Below are 22148 nucleotides of genomic sequence, written 5' to 3' on the forward strand. Positions count from 1 at the left end.
GAGCAGATACACACAGCCAACAGTCTCTTTATCACATTTGATAAAAAATTCATTAAGGAGCAGAACAGCTGACGACGGGATAATTCCTCACACAGATGCGAATGGCAGAAACCAAGCCTGGACCAACGAAAGACGTGAAGACCAGAGACACCAACAGACCAAAGCAAGTAAAGGAAACAATAAACATAACGGATTCTGATCAAGATCCAAGTCAGTATCAAGACCCGAATCACGATCAAGATCAAGACAACGGAGAACATAATGGAAGTTGCGTTAAACTCCTGACACAGAAAGACGTCTTACAACGACCCTTTTTTTTTAAACCAGGCCGATGCTCAACTGAAGAATAGCAGCCTCACAACAACATGATCGTAACCGGAAGCAGATGTGAAAACAATTAACTTAACTTTACCCCAACACCAAATAAGAATAAAATGGATTAACTTCAAATTGAAATTAATAAGTTTTGTCGGAAATTAAGGAGTATAAGTCACTAGTTAGGAACAACAGTTATTGGATTCCGAAGAAAGTTAGGAATTCACATCTAGATGAAATATATTGACTCTATTTCTAATGTTCCTTCATTACCTCAAAAATGTCCAAATAAGTCTAACATTTTTAATGCAGAAAGAAATACACTAAAATATATTATTAACGATGAAAATAACGACAAAACGATGTTGTCATGATTGACGTTACCAATAAGAAGAAATGTCTTTGGATATAATTTATTATAAGGACAGTTACGAGGTTACAAATAGTGAGTGTGAGTGAGTCGGGTTTAATGCCGCTTTCAACAGTGTTCCAGTTATATCAAGGCGTGTCAGCTTAATGTGGGAGGAAAGCCCGAAGTGATGCAGGTCTTAGACGTTTACCACTTCGGTGAAACCAACGAGCTCGGGTATGGTGCTGACAAACCTAGAAACATAATCGGAGCGAACCGGGATTCGAACCCAAAATCGTAGGTGTGTGGCGTGCCCAAGGGACGCAACTCTGCACAGCGAATCGCGGCGCCTGAGACGACTGGGCCACCCGTGTCCCCATATGAATGGCTGAAAATAAGTGATGACACAATGTGTCCGCGTCATAATGTAACCTGTAACTGAAATCCTGAAGATAAAACTGAAACATGTAGGAGAGCAATTCCTGTCTTGTGATTGTTTTATTAAATTTCTTTCATATATGTGCAACTGTACTCTTGTGAATTTCACTTTAACATATATACGGGTATATATGGACACTACAATATGTAGTTTTGTAATCAATAAACAACAATATAATATAAGTGTTGAAGTGGCATTTTATTTACAAGTTCATGTTTAGGAAATAGATACACTTGTAAAAATCTTCAATGAGGATGCGGATGTTTGTTCTATCAACTTTTTAATCATGCTTAAAAACAACACGAAATCTCTGTACCACACTATGCTTTGCATATACAGATAAATTATTATAATGTCGTTGCACAATTTCCAAACTTTTATTTTCAAAAGGGACACACTTGAACCAATTTGAGGGTCAGTGTTAAGTATATGGTATATAGTGGTCATAGGAGAAATACACAATCAGTATATGTTGGTATTATCACAACAGTGGAAAATATCGGTGGGTTGATAAAAAGTAACGACAAAAAATAACTGTGCTTCATGTCAAGTTCAATAAAAATAATTTTGTCCTGAAATTTAATATTCATGAAGACACCTCCTCTACTTAAAGGCCATGATTCACAATTTGCACGCGCATGTTACTGCACGGCGCACAATTTGGATGTTTGCGTTTTTGTTGGGGGGCATGATACTCATAAACGTCTTTTTTTAATGTGAACAGCTCAAAATGATTGTTTAGCTATCAGGTGCTCATAAGAAACAACAATTTTGTTCAACCCTGAATAACACTTACGCAATAAAAATGAACGTCTAATCGTCGTGGGAAGGCTGCAAACAGGATTAGCGCAAAACGAAGTTGCCAGACATTTTAATGTTCATCGAAACACAATATTGTCTCTTTGGAGACGTTATCTACAGCAGGGTAACGTTCATGACATGCCACGGGCCGGCCCTCCACGTGTTGCGTCACGTCAACAAGACAACCATGTTCGGTTGGTGCATCTACGGAATCGATGCAATTCCCGGGTTGAGCCCAGAACCATACGCAAACGGTTGACGGAGCACAACATCCGGCCCTGATGTCCAACAATTTGCCCATATGTGCTTCCAGGTCAACGTCAGGCACGCCTGGCTTGGTGTAGACAGCGTCTGATGTTCAGAAAACAAATCTGGGCCAGTAGAGTGTTTACAGATGAGTCCAGCTTCTGACTGTCGTGCATGAGTCTACAGGCGTCCGGGGGTACGTTTTAGCGACGCTTGCGTTACTCAACGTCGTCAGTTTCGAGGTGGAACTGTAATGATATGAGCTGGTATCACAGCTCATGGGAGAACACCAGTCATCATTTGAATGGCGTACGCTACCGGGATCGTTCGAGGTCATATCTTACCCTTTGCGCAAATGCAGTAACATAACGCCGCGTTGCAGCAACATAATTCCCACCCACACGTTGCTGGTGTTATAACGGACGTTTTGAGGCAACAAAACATTGTTGTAATGCCCTGTTTCTGCAGACCTCTCTCCCATGAAACATGTCTGGGATGAGGACGCACACGACAGGATCAGAACCAGCCGGAAACACTAGCTCAGTTGGACCAATCTTTGGTTACGTTTGGAACAACATCCACCGGGCTGTTTGCAATCCCGGCTACAATAGGCAACCGCTGCCTATCCTGTATCAAACGGTGGTCACACCTGATATTGACATTGTTAATTGAGTTACATACACCTGTTTCAGGGCGTGTGGCTCTGTCTCCTGTTACAAGGTATGGGTTGTGTCAATGAATATCATATTTATATATGATAAAACATTGATCAGACGAATGACCAAATATTACGTTGCTATTTTTTAAAACAACATTTACACCACTATATTTGAGGCACAGTTATTTTTTTCCGCTAGTATATTATGTCCAATTAAAGATATTTTGATGAGAAGATCTAGATGTCCAAAGGAAGAGATTTTATGTTCATAGTAGTGTCCTTAAACATTAACAATTAAATATCCGCATTCGTTGTGCAAATCTATACAGAACGTTACAAGTGGGGCTGTGGACATATACATGTAAGACACAATCAACATATTAAATTCGATGAAATGCCGCTTAACGAACATTTACAGTCCATAAACGTGGAACATTGATGCAGGTGCGTTTACATATGAACCGTGCAAAAACGATGGTGAACTGAGGCAGCTGCAGTGAGGTAATATCTGACGGAAGCTGTTTTCGAATTCACTGTCAGATTGTTGTAGTGGAGAACAACGTCCTAATTTAGTCCTTGTCAGAGACTGTTGTAGTTGAGAACCACGTCCTAATTTAGTCCTTGTCAAAGACTGTTGTAGTGGAGAAGTACGTTCTAATTTAGTCCATGTCAGAGACTGTTGTAGCAGTGAACTACGCCCTAATTTAGTCCTTGTCAGAGGCTGTTATAGTGGAGAACCACGCCCTATTTTAACACTTTCAGAGGCTGTTGTAGTTGAGAACCACGCCCTCATTTAGTCCTTGTCAGAGACTGCTGTAGTGGACAGCTACGTCCTTATTTAGTCCTTGTAAGAGACTGCTGTAGCAGAGAACTACGTCCTTATTTAGTCCTTGTCAGAGGCTGTTGTAGTTACGAACCACGTCCTAATTTAGTCCTTGTCAGAGGCTGTTGTAGTTACGAATCACGTCCTAATTTAGTCCTTGTCAGAGGATGTTGTAGTTACGAACCACATTCTAATTTAGTCCTTGTCAGAGGATGTTGTAGTTACGAACCACGTCCTAATTTAGTCCTTGTCAGAGGATGTCGTAGTTACGAACCACGTCCTAATTTAGTCCTTGTCAGAGGATGTTGTAGTTACGAACCACGTCCTAATTTAGTCCTTGTCAGAGGATGTTGTAGTTACGAACCACGTCCTAATTTAGTCCTTGTCAGAGGATGTCGTAGTTACGAACCACGTCCTAATTTAGTCTTTGTCAGAGGCTGCTGTAGTGGAGACCACGTCCTAATTTAGTCCTTGTCAGAGACTGCTGTAGTGGAAAACTACGTCCTATTGTAGTCCTTGTAAGAAGCAGCTGTAGTGGAGATCAACGTTCTGATTTATTCACTGTTGTCATGCTGTTATATTTGAGAAAAACGTCAAAACTTTTCATTTTAAGAAACTTTGTTTTGTACCATGTCATAAAAAGGTCATTAGGGTCACACATTAATACACTGGAGCAGTACATCACACATCTCATAGAGCATTTGGTGTGTTCATAAGCTCGAGTTATTCATCAACATTTTTTCAAAATTTTCTATCCAGATCAAGGTTCCTTTATTTGTCGTTTCAAAGTGAGACTCCAAAGTTTCCAAGGACATAGCCTTCTTAACAATTTGATTTAGACGATCATTAGAAAGCCAAATTTGCTTGATTAATAACGACAAGCCATAAACTGACAAAGGTATTTTAGTAACTAAAAAAGTACTATCACAGTATCATATCTAAAAAATGCAATCATTTGCCATACAATATATGTTTTTCTCAACGCAAAGATGTCATTCTCTTTACTTATTATAAAAAAAAAATTATTTCACAAAATGAACACTATGGATTTTCCAAAATCTTCCAACACCAACGATGCGCTGGTTGACCTTGTATATCTCCGTCAACTTAATACTCTATGGGGTTGCAAGAATAGAATCAATCCAGTTGCGGAATTGCGCTACATCGGTGTATATAGCCGGGGTATCTTTCTCAGCACAGTTGGATCCCGTTGAAACAAGACCTGCAAGTGTAAACCTCCGTCTGCCGAATCTGTCCATTGTTGAACACATAAGGGGTCCTCCTGAATCGCCCTGAAATGAATAATTAAGGTGACACTTTGTTCAAAGTTAAACGAGTGGGTGAGTTAGCTTTGATGCTGCTGGGGCGGTCGGGTAGCCTAGTGGTTAAAGCGTTCGCTCGTCACGCCGAAGACCCGGGTTCGATTCCCGACATGGGTACAATGTGTGAAGCCCATTTCTGGTGTCCCCCGCCGTGATATTGCTGGAATATTGCTAAAAGCGGCGTAAAACACTCACTCACTCACTCACTCACTTTGATGCTGCTAAGAACATTTCACTGTCATCATTCCATCAAGGTATGTCAGCTGATTATGGTGATAGAGGATATAGACATTCAACACTTTACAAGACAAAGAGAGCCGGTAAGGTGTTGACAAAAAAACACGGATCAGTATCAGGCCCCAGGGGATAAGGGTACCTAAGGGACGTCACTCTGTATAATCAGTTTTGTGGCGCCAAAATCCACTGGGCCATCAATATCCCAAGCATAGGATGATATCAGTTTATGATACATTTATTAATTTGCATATCATCAGTATAATCGGTGTTGTGGCGCCAAAATCCAATGGGGCATCACTATCCTAAGCATAGGATGATATCAGTCTATGATACATTTATTAATTTTCATATCATCAGTAAACAATAACATAACATTATAACATTTATCAACTGTTATCGTTACTATTTGATAGTGATTCATAAACATATGCTCATTGAACAGTCGGAATCATACAACAGACTCTGCTTTTGGTGGAGATTTCATATTATTGTGGAAAGCGTTTTGTCGCTTTTATCATTATGTTGATGGGGTATACGTTACAGCCATAAGTTCAGAGGGAACACGGTGTTCCCTCAAGTTTCACCATTTGTCCATCCATATGTCCTAAACATAATATCATCAGCTGTCTGTAGTCTTCTCGAGTGGGTGAGTGAGTGAGTTGGGTTTAACGCCGATTTGAACAGTATTTCAGTTATTTTACGGCTTGTCAGCGTGACGTTGGAAGAAAGCCCGAATCAATGCAGGTCCTAGGCGTTTACCAAACCCGCGAGCAAGGTCATGACAAACCTTAAAACATGATCATGGCGAACCGGGATTCGAACCCACGGTGATAGGTTTCTGGCATGCCTGAGGGACACAACTCAGCACAGCGATTTCCCTGTGAAAAAAAATGTACTACTCGTTCAATGTGATTATAAATATTACATGGATTTATAATATAGTATTAACGGTAAAGGTTACATACACCACACGAGTCGCGTCCTCCTGCAAGGATACCGGCACAATAGTTAGTAGTCCTGAAGTAGCTCGTCCCAAACTTCTGTGTACAGATGGAGTTGTCCACGATGTCCACGTCTACCTTCTGTAGTATCGCTGACAGGGGAGGATTCAGATCTATAAAGATAATCATAATCAAACCAGTTTATATGCAATGTGTCCCATTTGTATCCAATATTCACAATTATCTCTGATATATACGTACACTATCATTTTTTTTTTAAAATGATAACATGTACAATGAAACGTGCTTCCTGTTACCTTCTGGACCTTCAAAACATATCGATTTACCCGTAGCTCGTGACCATTGGAGTTTGGTTATGGTTGTGTTGAAAATTAGTTTCATTTCTTGCTTGTGTGTATGACTTTTGTCGATTTAAGGAAACGATATATTTTATAATAATACATGCTTGGAATGGCTTGTAAATCTCATCAATACCTGATGTTCAACTACCTTAGACAATAGTCATCATCAGATGGCAAATACCCCCCCCCCCCCCCCTCCCCACCCCCCTTCCCTACCCACCCACCCCAAATTCGGTCGTTAGAACAAATCATCTGACTGTTGCCTTTATTCCAACTTGGTTTCTATCTAAGCTGTCTGTCCGCATACAAGAGTAGTTATTAAGCTATCAAAACAATACCATGGACTTTGGATTCGGAATTTTATGTTTCTATGTCAGGTAGACACCGATGTGAACAGAGTCAAAGTCAAACTTGTTGCTATGGCAACGGAAAAAAATATTAATTTTAAAAATCTTAATATCAAAAGGCACAAGTGGACAACCTTGTCTTTGCGTGTGCACAGTTTCATGAATGAATACTTATCAGTTTTAGAGATATGGTCCAGACAAACACACTATTACATGTATGAACGGAGTGAAGACCAAATGTTTTGCAATGGACGCTAAAGAAATAGAAATTCTTAAAATCCCTAAATAGCAAAAGGCACCATTTCACAAACTGGTCTTTGTGTGTGCACAGTTTGAAGAAAGAATACCTAGTATTAGTTTTAGAGATGTAGTCCGGTTTTCAAGTTATGCTCCAGAAACGAAATATCGGACGGACTGACGGACGGGTAGACAGACCAGATGATAACTATATCCCCCATCATTATTTGCTGGAGAATAAAACTGTACATGTACCTAAATTAAGTATTTCATGCTTTAAAGTTATACCCGTCACTACACATGTATATGTATTTTCTGATTTGAATATCGAAACATATATAATGTTTGATTCTATGTCCTATAGGCCTATGGTCTCTGGCGAAATAAACAATTTCAACTGACAATTGGAGTATACATATGACCATACTGATCAGACATAATCATAAAACACACTCGTCGAGGTGCGGGGATATCGATATGACAATATATATGATAATGTTTGCTATATCGTTAGGTTATATACTTGAAATATTGTTGCATCACAATGATTAATTGAATCATTAAATCAAATATATTTACTTTGATCGATAGATTGAAAAAACATGCCTTCATGACATTGCTTCATTGTAGTAACTAGTGTCATGTTAGATGCTGTTACTCACTTTTCAATGTAAAATCGAAAGAAAGATATCCGAAACACGTTTCACGTGTTATATGCATGTGTAATCGTTTATGACTCGGTGAAGACAACTGCGATTGACCGTTAGGGACCGACCATTTGATGTTTCAGCTACAGATACAGATAAATGTTTTATACCTTATACTATGACTCTGAGTGGTTTTTAAAGAAAAACGCCTTGCAACAATGAAATTTTATGGCAGGCAATTTCTGTTCCTATTTAAAAGGCCTAAAGCATAATTAGTTATTTTTTTATTTTTCTGGAGACCAAGGGAAGCTTGGGGACAATTTTACATTTCCAATGCATTCCCGGTTTCTATACGAAACGTTAATACTTTTTAGGCCAGCCAAACATAATAGAGTAAGGTATTCTCTGTCCTCTGTATAATGAGTGCACATATATAATTGGTTCGTCACGGGGTTAGGGTTGAACTCACAGTCTGTAAGTGAATAATTGCCAATGACAAATGATGCATATGCAAGAATGTTCACTAAAACGAATCAACAGAATATTGACTTAGGCTCATTGAATACCGAAGTATTTATCGGTTTGAAGATGCCATTATGGCTTGCACCTGTCCACACCTGGCAAGACAGTAGACCAGTGCACCTGCTCAACCACAGGTAGACACACAACATCTGCCTTTAACCCAACCTGTACAAATTCAATGGACTAAAAATAAGTAAATGTCAAACCCGCAAATTTCGAGACAGTGTGAATCTGCTTCTTTATGTTGCATGTATATCTTGGATGAGTCACGTTAAATACAAGACGTGGCATTAGGATGCCCCAGCCTTTTGGAAGAACCTAAATCCACAGATGTTGTTTATGTCAATGGTGCCATTCTTTAACGACTAAAACCTAACATTGCTCACTCACACTCTAGAGGATATTTGAGGAGATTCACAAATCTTTTATCTGCCACATTTGTACTCTTGATAATTGCCAAGAATTAATTAATCCAGTAAATAACTATTCATGATAATAAAACAGTGCGGATTCGGTTTATGCCAATATCTTTTTAAGTTTGGACTTTGTGTGAGTTCATTGGAGTATTAACCTCATAGAGTGAGGACCAAACACTATGAACATCCCGTTACGATTACAAGTATTAGTCATCATTGATCATTTGGCCTATCATTGAAGTTATCATAAAGATGTGCCAGATAGATACTGAGGTAAATTTATTTTTAGAAACGGATCCAGGCCACAGTTTGGATGTGCATTTCTTTGTTTTGTTCACTGGAATGGGTCGTAGCGAGGATATTATTGATGTTCTTGACTTATCCCAGTGTACGCTAAAACGCAAAATCAAGATAAATTATTATAGAAACGAACTTGGCATGACAATGGGAATATCTCATGGGAATTTACGTCGTTTTGAAGCAGATCAAGCTACTCTTATCGTGGGATTTGTAACCACAGGTGAGTCTTGGGTTTACCACTATCACCCAAAGACTAAACAAAAGTCAAAGCAGTGGAAACATCTAACGCCTACTCCAAAGAAGAAGAAAAAGTTTGTTCCATCAGGTGGCAATATAATGGCTTTGGTTCTCTGGAATTTAAAACACATCATACTGGTGGACCACATCCCAAAAGACTATTAATTGCCAATATAATAATAATAATAAGAAGAAGAAGAAGAAGAAGAAGAAGAAGAAGAAGAAGTGCATTGAAAATGCGCCAGATTCCATTCACCAAGTGGATGCTCATAGCGCTACACTATTATTACCCCGGTCAATGGATCAGTGAGCACTCGATTTTCATTCTCAGCTCCATGGGGAGTATACAACCCAAGCTACCTGTGAGGCGCTGGAGGGTTAACAGCCACAATACAATCTAATCCTACCATCTGCTTTGGTGGACATTTTACACCATCAGGACAAAGATGTGGGATCCAGGCACGTTGGCAGAAGCGTGCAGACCTCGGAGGGGATTATATTGACAAACTATTTAGCATCCAACTCCATCAACTCATTCCATCACATTCAGGTTCTGAACTTCTCAGCCACCCCTCATATGATGTCGATAAACACTTTGGGTTTCAAATACATTTCCGGGTATCAAATACTGGATAACACCTTGAAATCTGAAAATATTAATGTTTAAGTAATATACATCACACTCACATGTATAGTTTGTACGTGTCACGCCCCATCCGATCACAGTGCAAGACACTCCGGAAAACCTTCTCCAGGACTCGGGAATACAGATTGGTGTGAGGCACTCATACCGTGAAAAGTCGATTGGTTCATCTAGTTTAATCATTGCAATGTCATCCCCTAGAAAAAAACATCATCATTGCAATAGACTGGTTTGGATAATACATCCATTGCACTTCTAAATGAGATTTTAAAAAGCGTAATTTGAGTACTTACATGTACTAGTACATAGAAACCCAAGAAGTTTGGTTTGACGCTCGGTACTGGGACGTTTACTGCATACATGTATCTGAAGTTGCTTTGCAATGCACCTTTATGTCCATAATTTCAAACAACTTTCTATGTCACCACATCACGAATGTTTTTTTTTTATAAATGACTAATGGCTTTAGGTAACGTATATATTAGTTGCCTATGATAACCTAAGATAACTTATGATAATGTAATTTATATATACACCAGGGAAAAGTAATGCAGCGCTTACTATATATTTCCTTACATAACAGGCACTTATTTAAACGTATCCTGTTTTAAATTTTTACAAAACATATTTACTGTTTGCTACAAAGTTACATACACATAGTGAAATACAGAAACAGAATTCGATGAACTTGATTGCAATAATAATAAGTTTATGGACCCTTTCAATTTCATCTTCTGCTTTGTGCCATACATATGACCATACAAGCGATTATCTGGAGGAACATACGATTTTCTTTTACCGACTGCCCAAGAAGTATCGGTGGTGTCTTTGACATTTATCAAAATGATATCAATGTAGATATTTCAAAATGATACATAGAAGTTCGAGTGTGATCGGGAATGTTTTCCGTGTGTATAAATATGCAATATCTTCCAAGGAAGACCACCTGTGTCATGTTAGCCATAGGAACTGACCAAAGAGGATCCGGTGGTCAGGCTCGCTGACTTGGTTGATTGAGCATCGTCTTGCCCTGACTATGTGAACCATTGCTTTCAGGCATTTACATGCCTGGTGCAGCTTCGATTATTTACATGTCGCTGTAATATAGCTGAAACATTGCTGTTTGCAGTGTTAGACAACATTCACGCACTCACTTATATATGACCCTTACTGTAGTACTGGGATTGGTATGTCGACGGGATGAATATTCTGTAATTGCGGACGACAAACTCCGCCTTGGGCCTGTACTCATTCGTGTTGTATTCACCAATAGTTATCGTCAGCTGCGACTTTGCTACGTTACTGAAAGGGTAAACAGATTTAATTGTAAAGTCGCGATAGTATTGGAGATGGCAAACTGTATATCTGAATGGTAATTATCTAATTAACGATGGAGCGCTGTACAGATGTTTTACAAAGAGATAACTCTTTGCTTTTTAAGAACAAACAACAGCCATATGAAATGTAATATTTTACCCGAGAATACAAACCAGGGGAGGCTATATATTGTGTTTCTTTGTTTCTTGTTTAACGCCGTACTCAACAATATTCTAGCAGTATGACGGCGGTCTGTAAATAATCGAGTCTGGACCAGACAATCCTTTGATTGATATCATTAGCATCGATTCACGAAATTGGGATATGCTGACATGCATCAACCAAGTCAGCTAGCCTGACCATACTATCCCGTTAATTGCCTTTTACGACAAGCATTGGTTGTTGAAGACCAATTCTAACCCGGATCTTCACGGGTCTTCTTTGTAAGTGGTGGACAGGAACAAACCTATCCTGTCTTCACTGGACAGCCAATCAAATCTAGATCCGGATTCAATACACGTGTAAGATATTTCGAGAAGTTGTATCATATCTAAACCGAACCATCCGACCATTTCTTTCAGGTTACGTTATTTTCCCTTTCCACAAGAGTAAACATACACATTCTTAAGTTACATAATACATTTTTTCCACAGTTGATTTCATAGAGCTAACTAGAATCAGCCTATTTTAATCATCTAGATTTGATTGAAGTAAATGGAAATATTCTCCCAAATAAATGGAGATATTCCCCAAAACGTTTGCAGGATTAATTAAAATGCACATCACGAGTATAACGGGGAATTTGGCAGTGTGCATTCGTTCTTAGCAAGATTTATTCAAGGCAATAAAACATAAGTATTTTCTGAACATAATATTCCATTCCTTGTACCATTGCCGCTTGTAATATGGGGCGAGGAGAACATAACACAATACACTTGCTATATAATACACACGATGAGCGGGGATGGTTAAGTAGTGATTACTAATGAACAATACAAATATTTGCTATCTTGTTGCGATTTTCCGGTTCCTAGAATTATTTGGAGAACAAGGTATTAATTACAATGACTAGGCTTAGTCTGGAAACAGCAACCGGATCAACGAGGAAAGTGCCCCTTTAAGCATCCTATCTCAACAAACAGCATCTCACCTCAGGCAGTGACCAGCTGTCACTATATGTCTGCTGTCGATGATGCTGCCTCCGCATGGACTGTTTTCTCTATATATATACACCATCCATGGGAATTCACAACGGCCAGCATTGGAACCGCCGATAATCCGTGAAGAAACGTCTATACGGGACTGTAGTCCTATCCCGCATTCTGGCAAAATAGGAATACATTATACAATGCACTTAGTAGTAGTAAGTGTTAGTTTAGTGTGACATCACATTGAATACCTATTAGTTAACCACATGTTCATGTACCTCACAACTAAAACCCGTACTAATCAAGTGTTGTGTGTTACGATCTACCAGAACCATGCCAGATCGTCAAGGTTTGTTTGTTTGTTGTTTAACGCAACACTCAGCAATATTCCAGTTGGGCCAGACAATCCATTGATTGACTTCATGAGCATCGATCAAAGCAATTGGGATACTATGATATGCATCAACCAGGTCAGCTAGGCTGACCATCCGATCCCGTCGGTCGCTTCTTACGGCGAGTAATAGGTTGCTGAAGATATTCAAGGTAAAGTCTTGGACGAAATTTATTAACTAGGGGGACTATTCAGTCAAATATGTAAGTGAAATCAGATTTGGGTGATCTAATCATAAAGTAAATGTATGCATTTGATCGTTTCTATATGACCTTTTCTATTTCCGATTATGTTTAAACTATGAGAAAGTTGACCTGAACACGGAAGAATGGTGCTACCTGTGATTACCGGATATGGGGTTCGAGTGGTAGGGATTCGCGTTGTCGTTGTTGTCGTTGTCGTTCGTTGTGATCTATCTTGAATACAGCAGTAGTTCCTGGAGGGACACAGAATTGGGGCTTGGAACAGAGTGGTAGAACCCGCTGGACATATGGCCTGACATTGACCTTGTAGCAAGCGACAAACTGAAACAAAGGAGACCATTTTTACCATAATTTACTGTACATGTGTCACCAACCTTTTGTATATACCAATCAGCTTGCAGAAACTGTCATGTCCAACATATATTCATGCGTGTGCGTGTGTGCGTGTGTGCGTGCGTGCGTGCGTGCGTGCGTGCGTGCGTGCGTGCGTGCGTGCGTGCGTGCGTGCGTGTGTTATTTAACCATCCTGCCATTCATTCACCTGTTGAGATGGGTAAGACGTGGCCCTGAACTGTCGTGTATATGCCATGAAGAAGTTATAGCAATTAGTCGGCAAATTATGAGTGAGTGAGTGAGTTGGGTTTAACGCCGCTTTTAAGAGTATTCCAGTTATATCACGGCGTGTCAGCTTAATGTGGGAGGAAAGCCAGAAGTGATGCAGGTCTCAGACGTTTACCACTTCGTTGAAACCCACGAGCACGGGTATGGTGCTGACAAACCTAGACACATAATCGGGGCGAACCGGGATTCGAACCCACAATCATAGGTTTGTGGTGTGCTCAAGGGACGCAACTCTGCACAGCGAATCGCGGCGCCTTAGACGATTTGGCCACCCGTGCCCACGGAAAACTACGAAAGTATGATGGCGTCCCAACGTGGCATAATACAAAGAAATAGGCGTGGACGTCTTTCCACATCGCTATTAAACCTTGTATTTGTCAGCTTAAGCTTTATACAAACCAGCTGGATAAGTCAACATCACATACCCAGAAATACATGTTAGTTCGGGTGAACTTCTCAGCTGTCAAAACAGCACACAAACCACAACCCCCTACATGCATTTAAGACTCCACAAGCATAATGGAACGATAGTGTAATAGATTAATGTAATTGATATGTTTGAATGTATATTTTCATTCGTGTCTCAAAGCTATACCTTGTCCTGGAGAGGATTGCCAGAGGTCAACGGACCGCTTAATGACGAAGACATATATCATTCATCATGACCCTAATCAACGAGTCCCTTGTGTAGTTAAAATAATATAATTTAATGTATTTATATTTCACAAATTAATTGCATACTTCAGTGAAACGTTTCCTAAGTTTGTGTTAGTCATTTAATTGCAATATGCAAATATATCAATTACACAGGCTGGAGTCAAAATACACCTGGAAATCTGCTTTGCCGTGAAAGTAAATGTCACGTCAACAGTAAGCTCAGAATGAATTATGGTAATCGGGGCAAGCTGCTAATGACTTGTGTACTCCCATTGCCCTACTTCATGATTGTGTGTAAATACTGGCTAGGTGACTTCAGGTTTAACTGGAAATAATGAATTCAAACCCAATTTAACACCTGCGGTCTGGATTTACAACAAACAGCGCTAACGCACTGCACTTCATTGCAATGAAAGAATATAATTCAAACCAAACTGATAGCGATACTACCGGCTTTATCTTCTTCACTGCTAATTATTCATATATATTCGTATGGATGACATAAAACAATACTTACAGTTAAACTGTCCATTAGTAATAGAGGCTATATAGGCCAAGAGTAAAACTTGAAACACAGTCCTGGGCAACATGGTGTCCAGGAACCTCTGCAAGACGTTGCTCTGTACAGGAGATCACAGATTGACACTTGCGGGATGCACACTTGATACAACACAACGATGCAGTAGCAGAAACACAGTAGAACCGGCAGATAATGTGACAATCATACGCTCAGTCATATAGCACTGGTGACAAGCGTAGGTTTCAGTTCAAGTTTGTTTGGAATTTGTATCCCCTATTGTGTGGGCTAATGTATCGTTGTGTAGCTTGACCGCGGTGGGTTGAGGTAGTTCTACGGACCAAAGGGCCAGTTTGTAATCATGAGAAGACAAACAGGGTATGTGATGGTGTTGAGTTAAGAAAGGAGATTGTGGACGACCTAACATTGTTTGTCCATGGTGTTATAGGCTCATGGCACCTCGTCAGTGTGCAAACCACGAGCTCAATGAGAACGTCAAACAAAGTACCCTTTCACCCAGTATAAAGGGATGTTCTTTTCGAATGACTATCTAACTTTCCTTTGCTTTAATTCAGCTGCCTACGTTAGCGGTGGCAGTTACGGATAGAGAAATACCGCTTTGATTTTGACACGTTTAATGAACCCAGGGCTGTTGGATTCGCACTTTGCTAACCGGTGCCGGTTTTTTTTCATCTGCAACAAAGACATTCCTCGTTCATGAAATCACGACACATCTTGCGAATCAGGCCTATTGTGGTGAGGTTTGTGCGGAAAGATCCCCGCGTATGACGAGGGAAGATTACTTGGCAATTGTCCTCCGTTGATTGGCTGAGATGCTTTCCTGTGTAATTTATCGCCGTGAAGTCTTACGACCGATGCTCATGTGTCTTGTTGTTTACTGGTTGTCCCACGCCCATGTTGTCACAAAGGATCACCACTAAATGTGATTCACTTGTTTCCGTCGCCGTCATACGAGTAGGTATTTTGGTATCCAAGGATTAGTTGAAACAATGCATGTTTTCAAGGTAATTTGGGTGGTTACGAAAACGACCAACATGTTACCGAGTAACCCCGAAACAATCCAATAAAGCATAAACTGAAGTATATATATATGAAACTATCTTTTTGTGTTGTCTATACAAATGGCTGTTGTTCATACAGTGTGGTTGGAAAAAAGTATATTCAAAGATTGGGCCCTCAAACCATCATTTGTATGTTTGAGTCGAGTGTGTTTCTCTTTGCCTAGAATAATAAATAAACCTGAAATAAGTTACACCTTGACTTGTTTAAGCACCGCAACTAAAGGTAAAACACATGCCAGCCAAAACATTGATTTTTTTCATAAATTTGTAATAATCCATTGACTGTCTCTCTGAAAGATATGCGTCAGAAACCCTTGACTCATGACTCATATCCAGTCACAGTCACAGATAATTCTTGAAAGACAAAATGCCAGTCCCCAGGGCGTATTAGTATTTTTCTGAATTATTTCTGGAAGGTTTTTCTCATCTAAAATTGAAAGGGGATGCAAGTAAATATTATCCACTTTAGTAGGTTTTTCATTGTTCAATTTTGAGATCACAGACGAATTTTCAAAAGAAATTACATACAAAATTTCACCCGAGTGTCTTTTGATATCAAATATATCAACACGAGTTGATAAAAGTGGAAAAATTCCGAGGCTTACCGAGAATTTTTGCCACTTTTATCAACGAGTGTTGATATATTTGATATCAAAAGACACGAGGGTGAGATTTTATTTATCATCCAACAACATTCTTCCAACTTTTTCAATTTGTAGACAGCAATTAGCAGTGTTTTCAGTGTACTGCTAACAGCTTCAGTAGCAGAGCCATTAGTGATGTCATTTGATTGTGACGTCATGGTAACGGTGACGTCACAATAGTCTGCAAAGCATTGTGATGTAAATTCATTGCAGCGATATCTACAGTGTAGATATCGCTTGATCTAATCCAAGCGATATCTCCTGTGGGAGCCAGTTTTGGATGATAAATGTAGTTAATTGGTAACAGTTGTAACAGTGATATTTGGGATATGTACGTATGATATGTCAATATACACATTTATTGAGTAAGGCTTCAGCATTATCCCAGCTGAATCACGGAGTCCAGTAAATTATTGAGCTCGGGTCAAAATAGCGGTTGACAGCATGACCCACGTCGTCAGGCTTTAAGATACACTCAAGCACTGGGTACTTTGGATATCTTCTGTCCGTTCTCCTGTCCCTGCCCTGCCCCCGTTCTTGCCCCCTGGGGCACATGCATAGCCTCAGAAGAGTAATTAAATTGTATTATATAGAAGGAAATCATGTCACAGTTGATGAATGTTATAACTTATCAAGTGAAAATACCCTTGATTAGTAACAATACACCTTAATGTTTACGTACATGTATCAGATTGGGTGAAAGTGATATCGATGGTGTCTATTTACAATATCTAAAATGATAAGGATATCTTAAATAACAAGTGATATCTAAAAGGATATGTGAAATCAGTCTGAAGTAGAACATTGAACATCAATGAGTGAGTGAGTTGGGTTTAACACGGCTTTTAACAGTATTCCAGTTATATCGCGGCGTGTCAGCTTAATGTGGGAGGAAAGCTCGAAGTGATGCAGGTCTCAAACGTTTACCACTGCTGTGAAACCCTCGAGAACAGGTATGGTGCTGACAAACCTAGAAACATAATTGGGGCGAACCGGGATTCGAACCCACAATCATTGGTGTGTGGCGTGCCCAAGGGACGCAACACTGCACAGCGAATCGCGGCGCCTTAGACTGGGCCACCCGTATCCCCGAACATAAATGATTTAGAATGGAACTTGAGTGTTACCCTTCCATGGTTAGTATGACAGTACACATATTTATTTATAGGCCTAAAGTATCATAGATAAGAAGATAGATCTTATTAATTTAGATACCAAAGAACTTTGGCTTAACAACGAATTTGTAAAGAAACTACTGTTCCTACAAAGCAAAATCAATTAGACAATAATTATTATGTTATGTCAATAACTGTGCTATGTAACATTTGACAATTTTATTACAAAACAATGCATATGAAACGTTATTATATTTCCCTATACCTTCACGCACACGTAACACACACAGATACCATCTGAGAGAGATTCCATTTGGCGCAAAATGCAAAATAGCTGTGCACATTACATTAATGTATGACTGAAAATAAATGATAACACAATGTGTCCGCGAAAAGGGTAAGCATGTCCTATCATTTAGGTAGCATCCGCCACTCACAATTTGAATTTGTAAAAGTGTATGTTTGTTGCCCGATTCCGTACAGTATTACCTTCTGTGCTACGACCGTGGCCTGTAAACAGTCTAAAAATTAAGTCATGGACTAGACAATCCAATAACACGGTATTGCATTTGTTGCATACACGTGAAGAGATTCTGTTGCTTATAAGTATATAAAGAGAAACCTTTCAGAAATATGTTCGTTTTCAACACAGTGGGAAGCGGTTTGAGTGACTCAGCCCAAACACTTCTTTTGAAGTTGACCAAGCATTTCACATATTGTTCAAATGACATTTGCTTTCATTTTGTACACATTGTCCTGAACCTTTGATGATGGGACTACATATATAGTCATCACGTTTAGTGACAAATGCCCCATGGATCAAGCAATACAGTTTTTCCTGAAGTTTGTCGTGTGGAGTCGAGGTGAACATCCTCTCGCGTTGACATTTTGAGAGTATAAGTTGAAAACTCAACTTTTTACATAATTGAACTTTGTTCTCTCCTGAGATTACAAAAAAAATCAAGCCAATCAATTTTAAAAAGCAAATGGTATCAAATACTATCCGTAAAAATATAGAAAGTCCTTCCTTGAATATATTAAGGATTATGGTTAATCTTGGAGTCAGGGGTTTGAGTGTACATTTATTGAACCCTATTTGTACGGACCGTTGTGGGGCTCTGTAATCCAGTACATTTGAGGAATAGACATGTCTTCAGCATTTAGTGTCAAGGCAAAAGTTGATAGTAAGTATGAGTGGTTTAGGCAGATGTCTTCCTCAGTCACTATTCATGACTCTTAGGATATACTATCATGATAGAGTCGGAATCGTACAATCGACTCTGCTTTTGGCAGGTATTTCTTATGAATATGGGTTTTGATGCTTGTATGGACATGTCATTTGTAGCAGAAACAATACATGAGAAGCCATTCAACTTTCCAACAAAACAATTCTTTTAAGTTCGTAATGGGCAAATGAATACCTCATTTATTCAAAGTTTAGAAACTGCAAGGATTTCCATCATCTCAAATAATCTTCCTCAACAACATGAACGGAAAAGTGGAAAAAATCAGATGATTATAAGGAGCTTCCAACGGTGTTAGAAGCCATTATACGCCAGCGTGCGATAACATCCTGACACGACGTGTGCGTGAGACAGGTTTAGGCGTTGAGCAGGGTAAAGTCACGTATATTTATTTGTCTTCCTATTAGGTTTCAAATCGCGTGTTTGACAGGGACATACAATATACACTCGCATTGTGGACAGTTGTGTATCATTATCTACATTTACAATAATAGAATGATTGCTGAGAGATGGTCTCATTGTGGTCATACTAAGGGATTATATTACTTCGAGGAAAACATGACGAATCAGCATGCTTTTTCTTACTACCCAACAAATGAGTACAAATGTTTAATTACGTTTTTGTTCATTTTGTTGTTGTTTTTTATTTGTGATGTGGATGCCCTTCCCAAGGTGAATACGTTCTTTGTGATGTTCTTGTATCAATGTTTATGCACAGGCGACACAGCTGTGGGTAAACACGCCTAGCTAGCAGGAAGTACATTACTGCCAATGGTATCTACGTCGCAGTACATGTATCTTCAGGGAACATTTCAACACATCTGTGTCACTGCCAGGTTCCTTGTCACGATTCAAAATGAAACCTTGGTCATCCGGACCTCAAAAGTCCTAAAACCTGTTTTCCCGGACGAATACTGTGAGTGGCTACGTAAAGGTGTATATAGATATGTTATCATTTTCATGTCACCTTAATCCGGTCATTTGTTAATTCGGACAATATCATTGGTTGCGGTATCGTCTAGAGTACAGTATTCAGTGCACGTGTATATGCGTTACGCGTTTTTATTCTCAGTTGTGAAATATAGAGAAAAACATTTGATTGTCCCAATGTCGCTGTGCATCTTATGAACCTGATAATTATGTCCGTGATATGGGACTATCCTGTCTTGCTATTGCATGCCTTGCCTTTCCGATAATAATCAAATACACTTCAAAGTGTTAAATTAAGCATATCTACAATTGGTTTGCCTTTGGGGTACCTCATTTGGCATTTGGGGCCTTGAACACCTGGTATCATCACTATATGATAGTGATAGTGATGCTCACGACATAGTCGGAATCGTACAATGGACTCTGATGATTATGGAAAGGGTTTTGCCCATTGACTTAGAACGTTAAAATCGTACACTTCATTTCTTGTAACTATCAGAAACAAAAGAAGGATGTAACCAATCATATATATATATATAGTGTATGTGTGTGTGAGTGTGAAGCCCATGTTTGGTGTCCCCCGTCGTGATATTGCTGGAATATTGCTTAAAGCGGCGTAAAACCATGCTCACTCGCTCATTCATCATTTATTCATGATGGAGCATTCGAAAGATACCCGTGGTGCCCAACAAATCAATTCAGTTGTGAATGTCAGTTAAGGGGACGAGAGTTGTACCTGGTCAGCGTGATCTTGAGAGATGACCTCAGTGGACCTCAAAGTAGTGTTTACTTAACCTGGTCCTCCCGGCCACTCGCACCTTGACACTAATTGGACATCGTTACCCTTTTACCGTTCCGGGGGCACGTGTAGCCCGGTCACCTATGTGTAGAGTTGCATCCCTTCGGGGTGCCAAGAAACATGTGATCGTGGGTTCCAAATAAAGATTCTCCCTGGTTATGTTTCTAGGATCGCAGCATCATACCCGTGCTCGTGTGTGTCACCAAAATAGTGAATGTCTAAGACATACAGCCCTTTCCATCCACAGGAAACTGACATGCCATGATATAACTGAAATACTGTTCAAATCTCACCCACACATTTTTGCCGTTTGACGCATAAGTATATAGTCACAAGCATATATTGTTCTATTTTTTATTACTTGATATGAACGTATTAGCTTCTGAACTCCATGATCCACTGATCCACCCGTTCTTCGACACACATGACTTATCAATTTAAAACCCTTGTGTCGAAAAGGGATCAAAGGGTAAATTTGTCTTAAACAAAATATTGAGTTCGACTAGTTAACGATGTTTTATTGAATTCCAGATCTGTTGCTGAAAAATGTGTTTGAAGAAACGTATGCAAACATACTTGTATCCATTCACAATAGTTTCAACACTAGTTTGCCTTTTTCGCCGTATGGAATCTTTTTCGGCAGATATTGGAGACAGATTATTCTCTGGCGTTGATATTTTGGATTTTCTTTGACCATCTTTGTTTCACAATTACAGGACAATATTTATATTTTATTCGGTGTTTTAGAAAATATTGTCTTCATCCAATACTAAAGTCTTACTGCAGTAGAAATGGTGAATATGCCTTCCATTAAATTACAATTTATCATCTTGCCCGTTTCAATGAATAAGTCGCAGTTAAAACTATGCATGTCTCCAACTTCAAAGCCGTGTATCAGCTCGTCTGAACAAATGTTGGTTTACTATGTACATGACAACACGCTTAACAAATACAGGTTAAGCAAACACACCACAGGTGTTTTTTCCCGTAAATGTACACGAAGGCTTGTCATTTTCACAAACACGTTGTCCCAGGTCGGACTCCTCCTACATCACGTGGGATGCTTGCTTCAACTCATTGGTCAACTTCAACCTGACGGGACGAGCTATCTTATCAAAAGGACCTTACACTCAGAGCCATACATGGCATTGTCATTTCTTCATTGACGTCATAATGCGTCATTGTAACGCGTTTCCTGAACACATACTTAACCGGTTTGTTTGACCTTTCTTTCTATTGGGTGGTACAGACATGACTGACAGGCGTCACGGGACGTCATGGTGTTGGCTGTTTGTCAGTCAGTCTCTGGCTCCGTTACACGATGAATGCATTCAGTTTACGTTGCGGAAAGGTCTTTCTAATCATGTGCTTTTATACAAGGATTTGCATCATGCATTTTTGTCCCCTTTGACGTCACACTGTAAGTTTCATTACGTGCAGAAATGTCATGTTAGGAGCATTCAAAAGACACATATCGCCCTATCGGGTTCATATTTTTCGTTAACGTATGCAATATTAAAATTTTTAAATCATTTGTTCGGGTTGTTTTCAAAAGGCAGCTGGCTTGGTGTTTTATCACATTCTTTGACTTTACTGTCAAGTTTGTACTTTATACGCTCGCACCCACGTACAAACGCC

General features: G+C 39.5%; 1 protein-coding gene across 1 annotated transcript; it reads right to left on the reverse strand.

Moving 5' to 3' along the window:
- Positions 1 to 1288: 1288 nt before the first annotated feature.
- LOC124116244 (serine proteinase stubble-like) lies at positions 1289 to 15171 on the reverse strand. Its single transcript, XM_046477501.2, has 7 exons — positions 14697 to 15171; positions 13037 to 13222; positions 12310 to 12481; positions 11014 to 11144; positions 9887 to 10039; positions 6156 to 6304; positions 1289 to 4923 (listed from the first exon to the last, which is right to left on the reverse strand). Exons 1-7 carry the CDS (start codon positions 14767 to 14769, stop codon positions 4747 to 4749), a joined length of 1041 nt encoding a protein of 346 aa, XP_046333457.1. The 5' UTR covers positions 14770 to 15171; the 3' UTR covers positions 1289 to 4746.
- Positions 15172 to 22148: the final 6977 nt, after the last annotated feature.

The sequence above is a fragment of the Haliotis rufescens genome, unplaced genomic scaffold (assembly GCF_023055435.1).
Source record: "Haliotis rufescens isolate VD_foot unplaced genomic scaffold, xgHalRufe1.0.p SCAF_19, whole genome shotgun sequence".
Classification (NCBI taxonomy): Eukaryota; Metazoa; Mollusca; class Gastropoda; order Lepetellida; family Haliotidae; genus Haliotis; species Haliotis rufescens.

Excerpts from the sequence above, each read along its gene's own strand:
- LOC124116244 (XM_046477501.2), bottom strand. The coding sequence starts at position 14,769 with ATGTTGCCCAGGACTGTGTTTCAAGTTTTACTCTTGGCCTATATAGCC. Across the intron at positions 11,145-12,309 it reads ACAGCTGGTCACTGCCTGAG|TAACGTAGCAAAGTCGCAGC; the intron begins GTGAGATGCTGT and ends TTACCCTTTCAG. Across the intron at positions 10,040-11,013 it reads ATACCAATCCCAGTACTACA|GGGATGACATTGCAATGATT; the intron begins GTAAGGGTCATA and ends GTTTTTTTCTAG.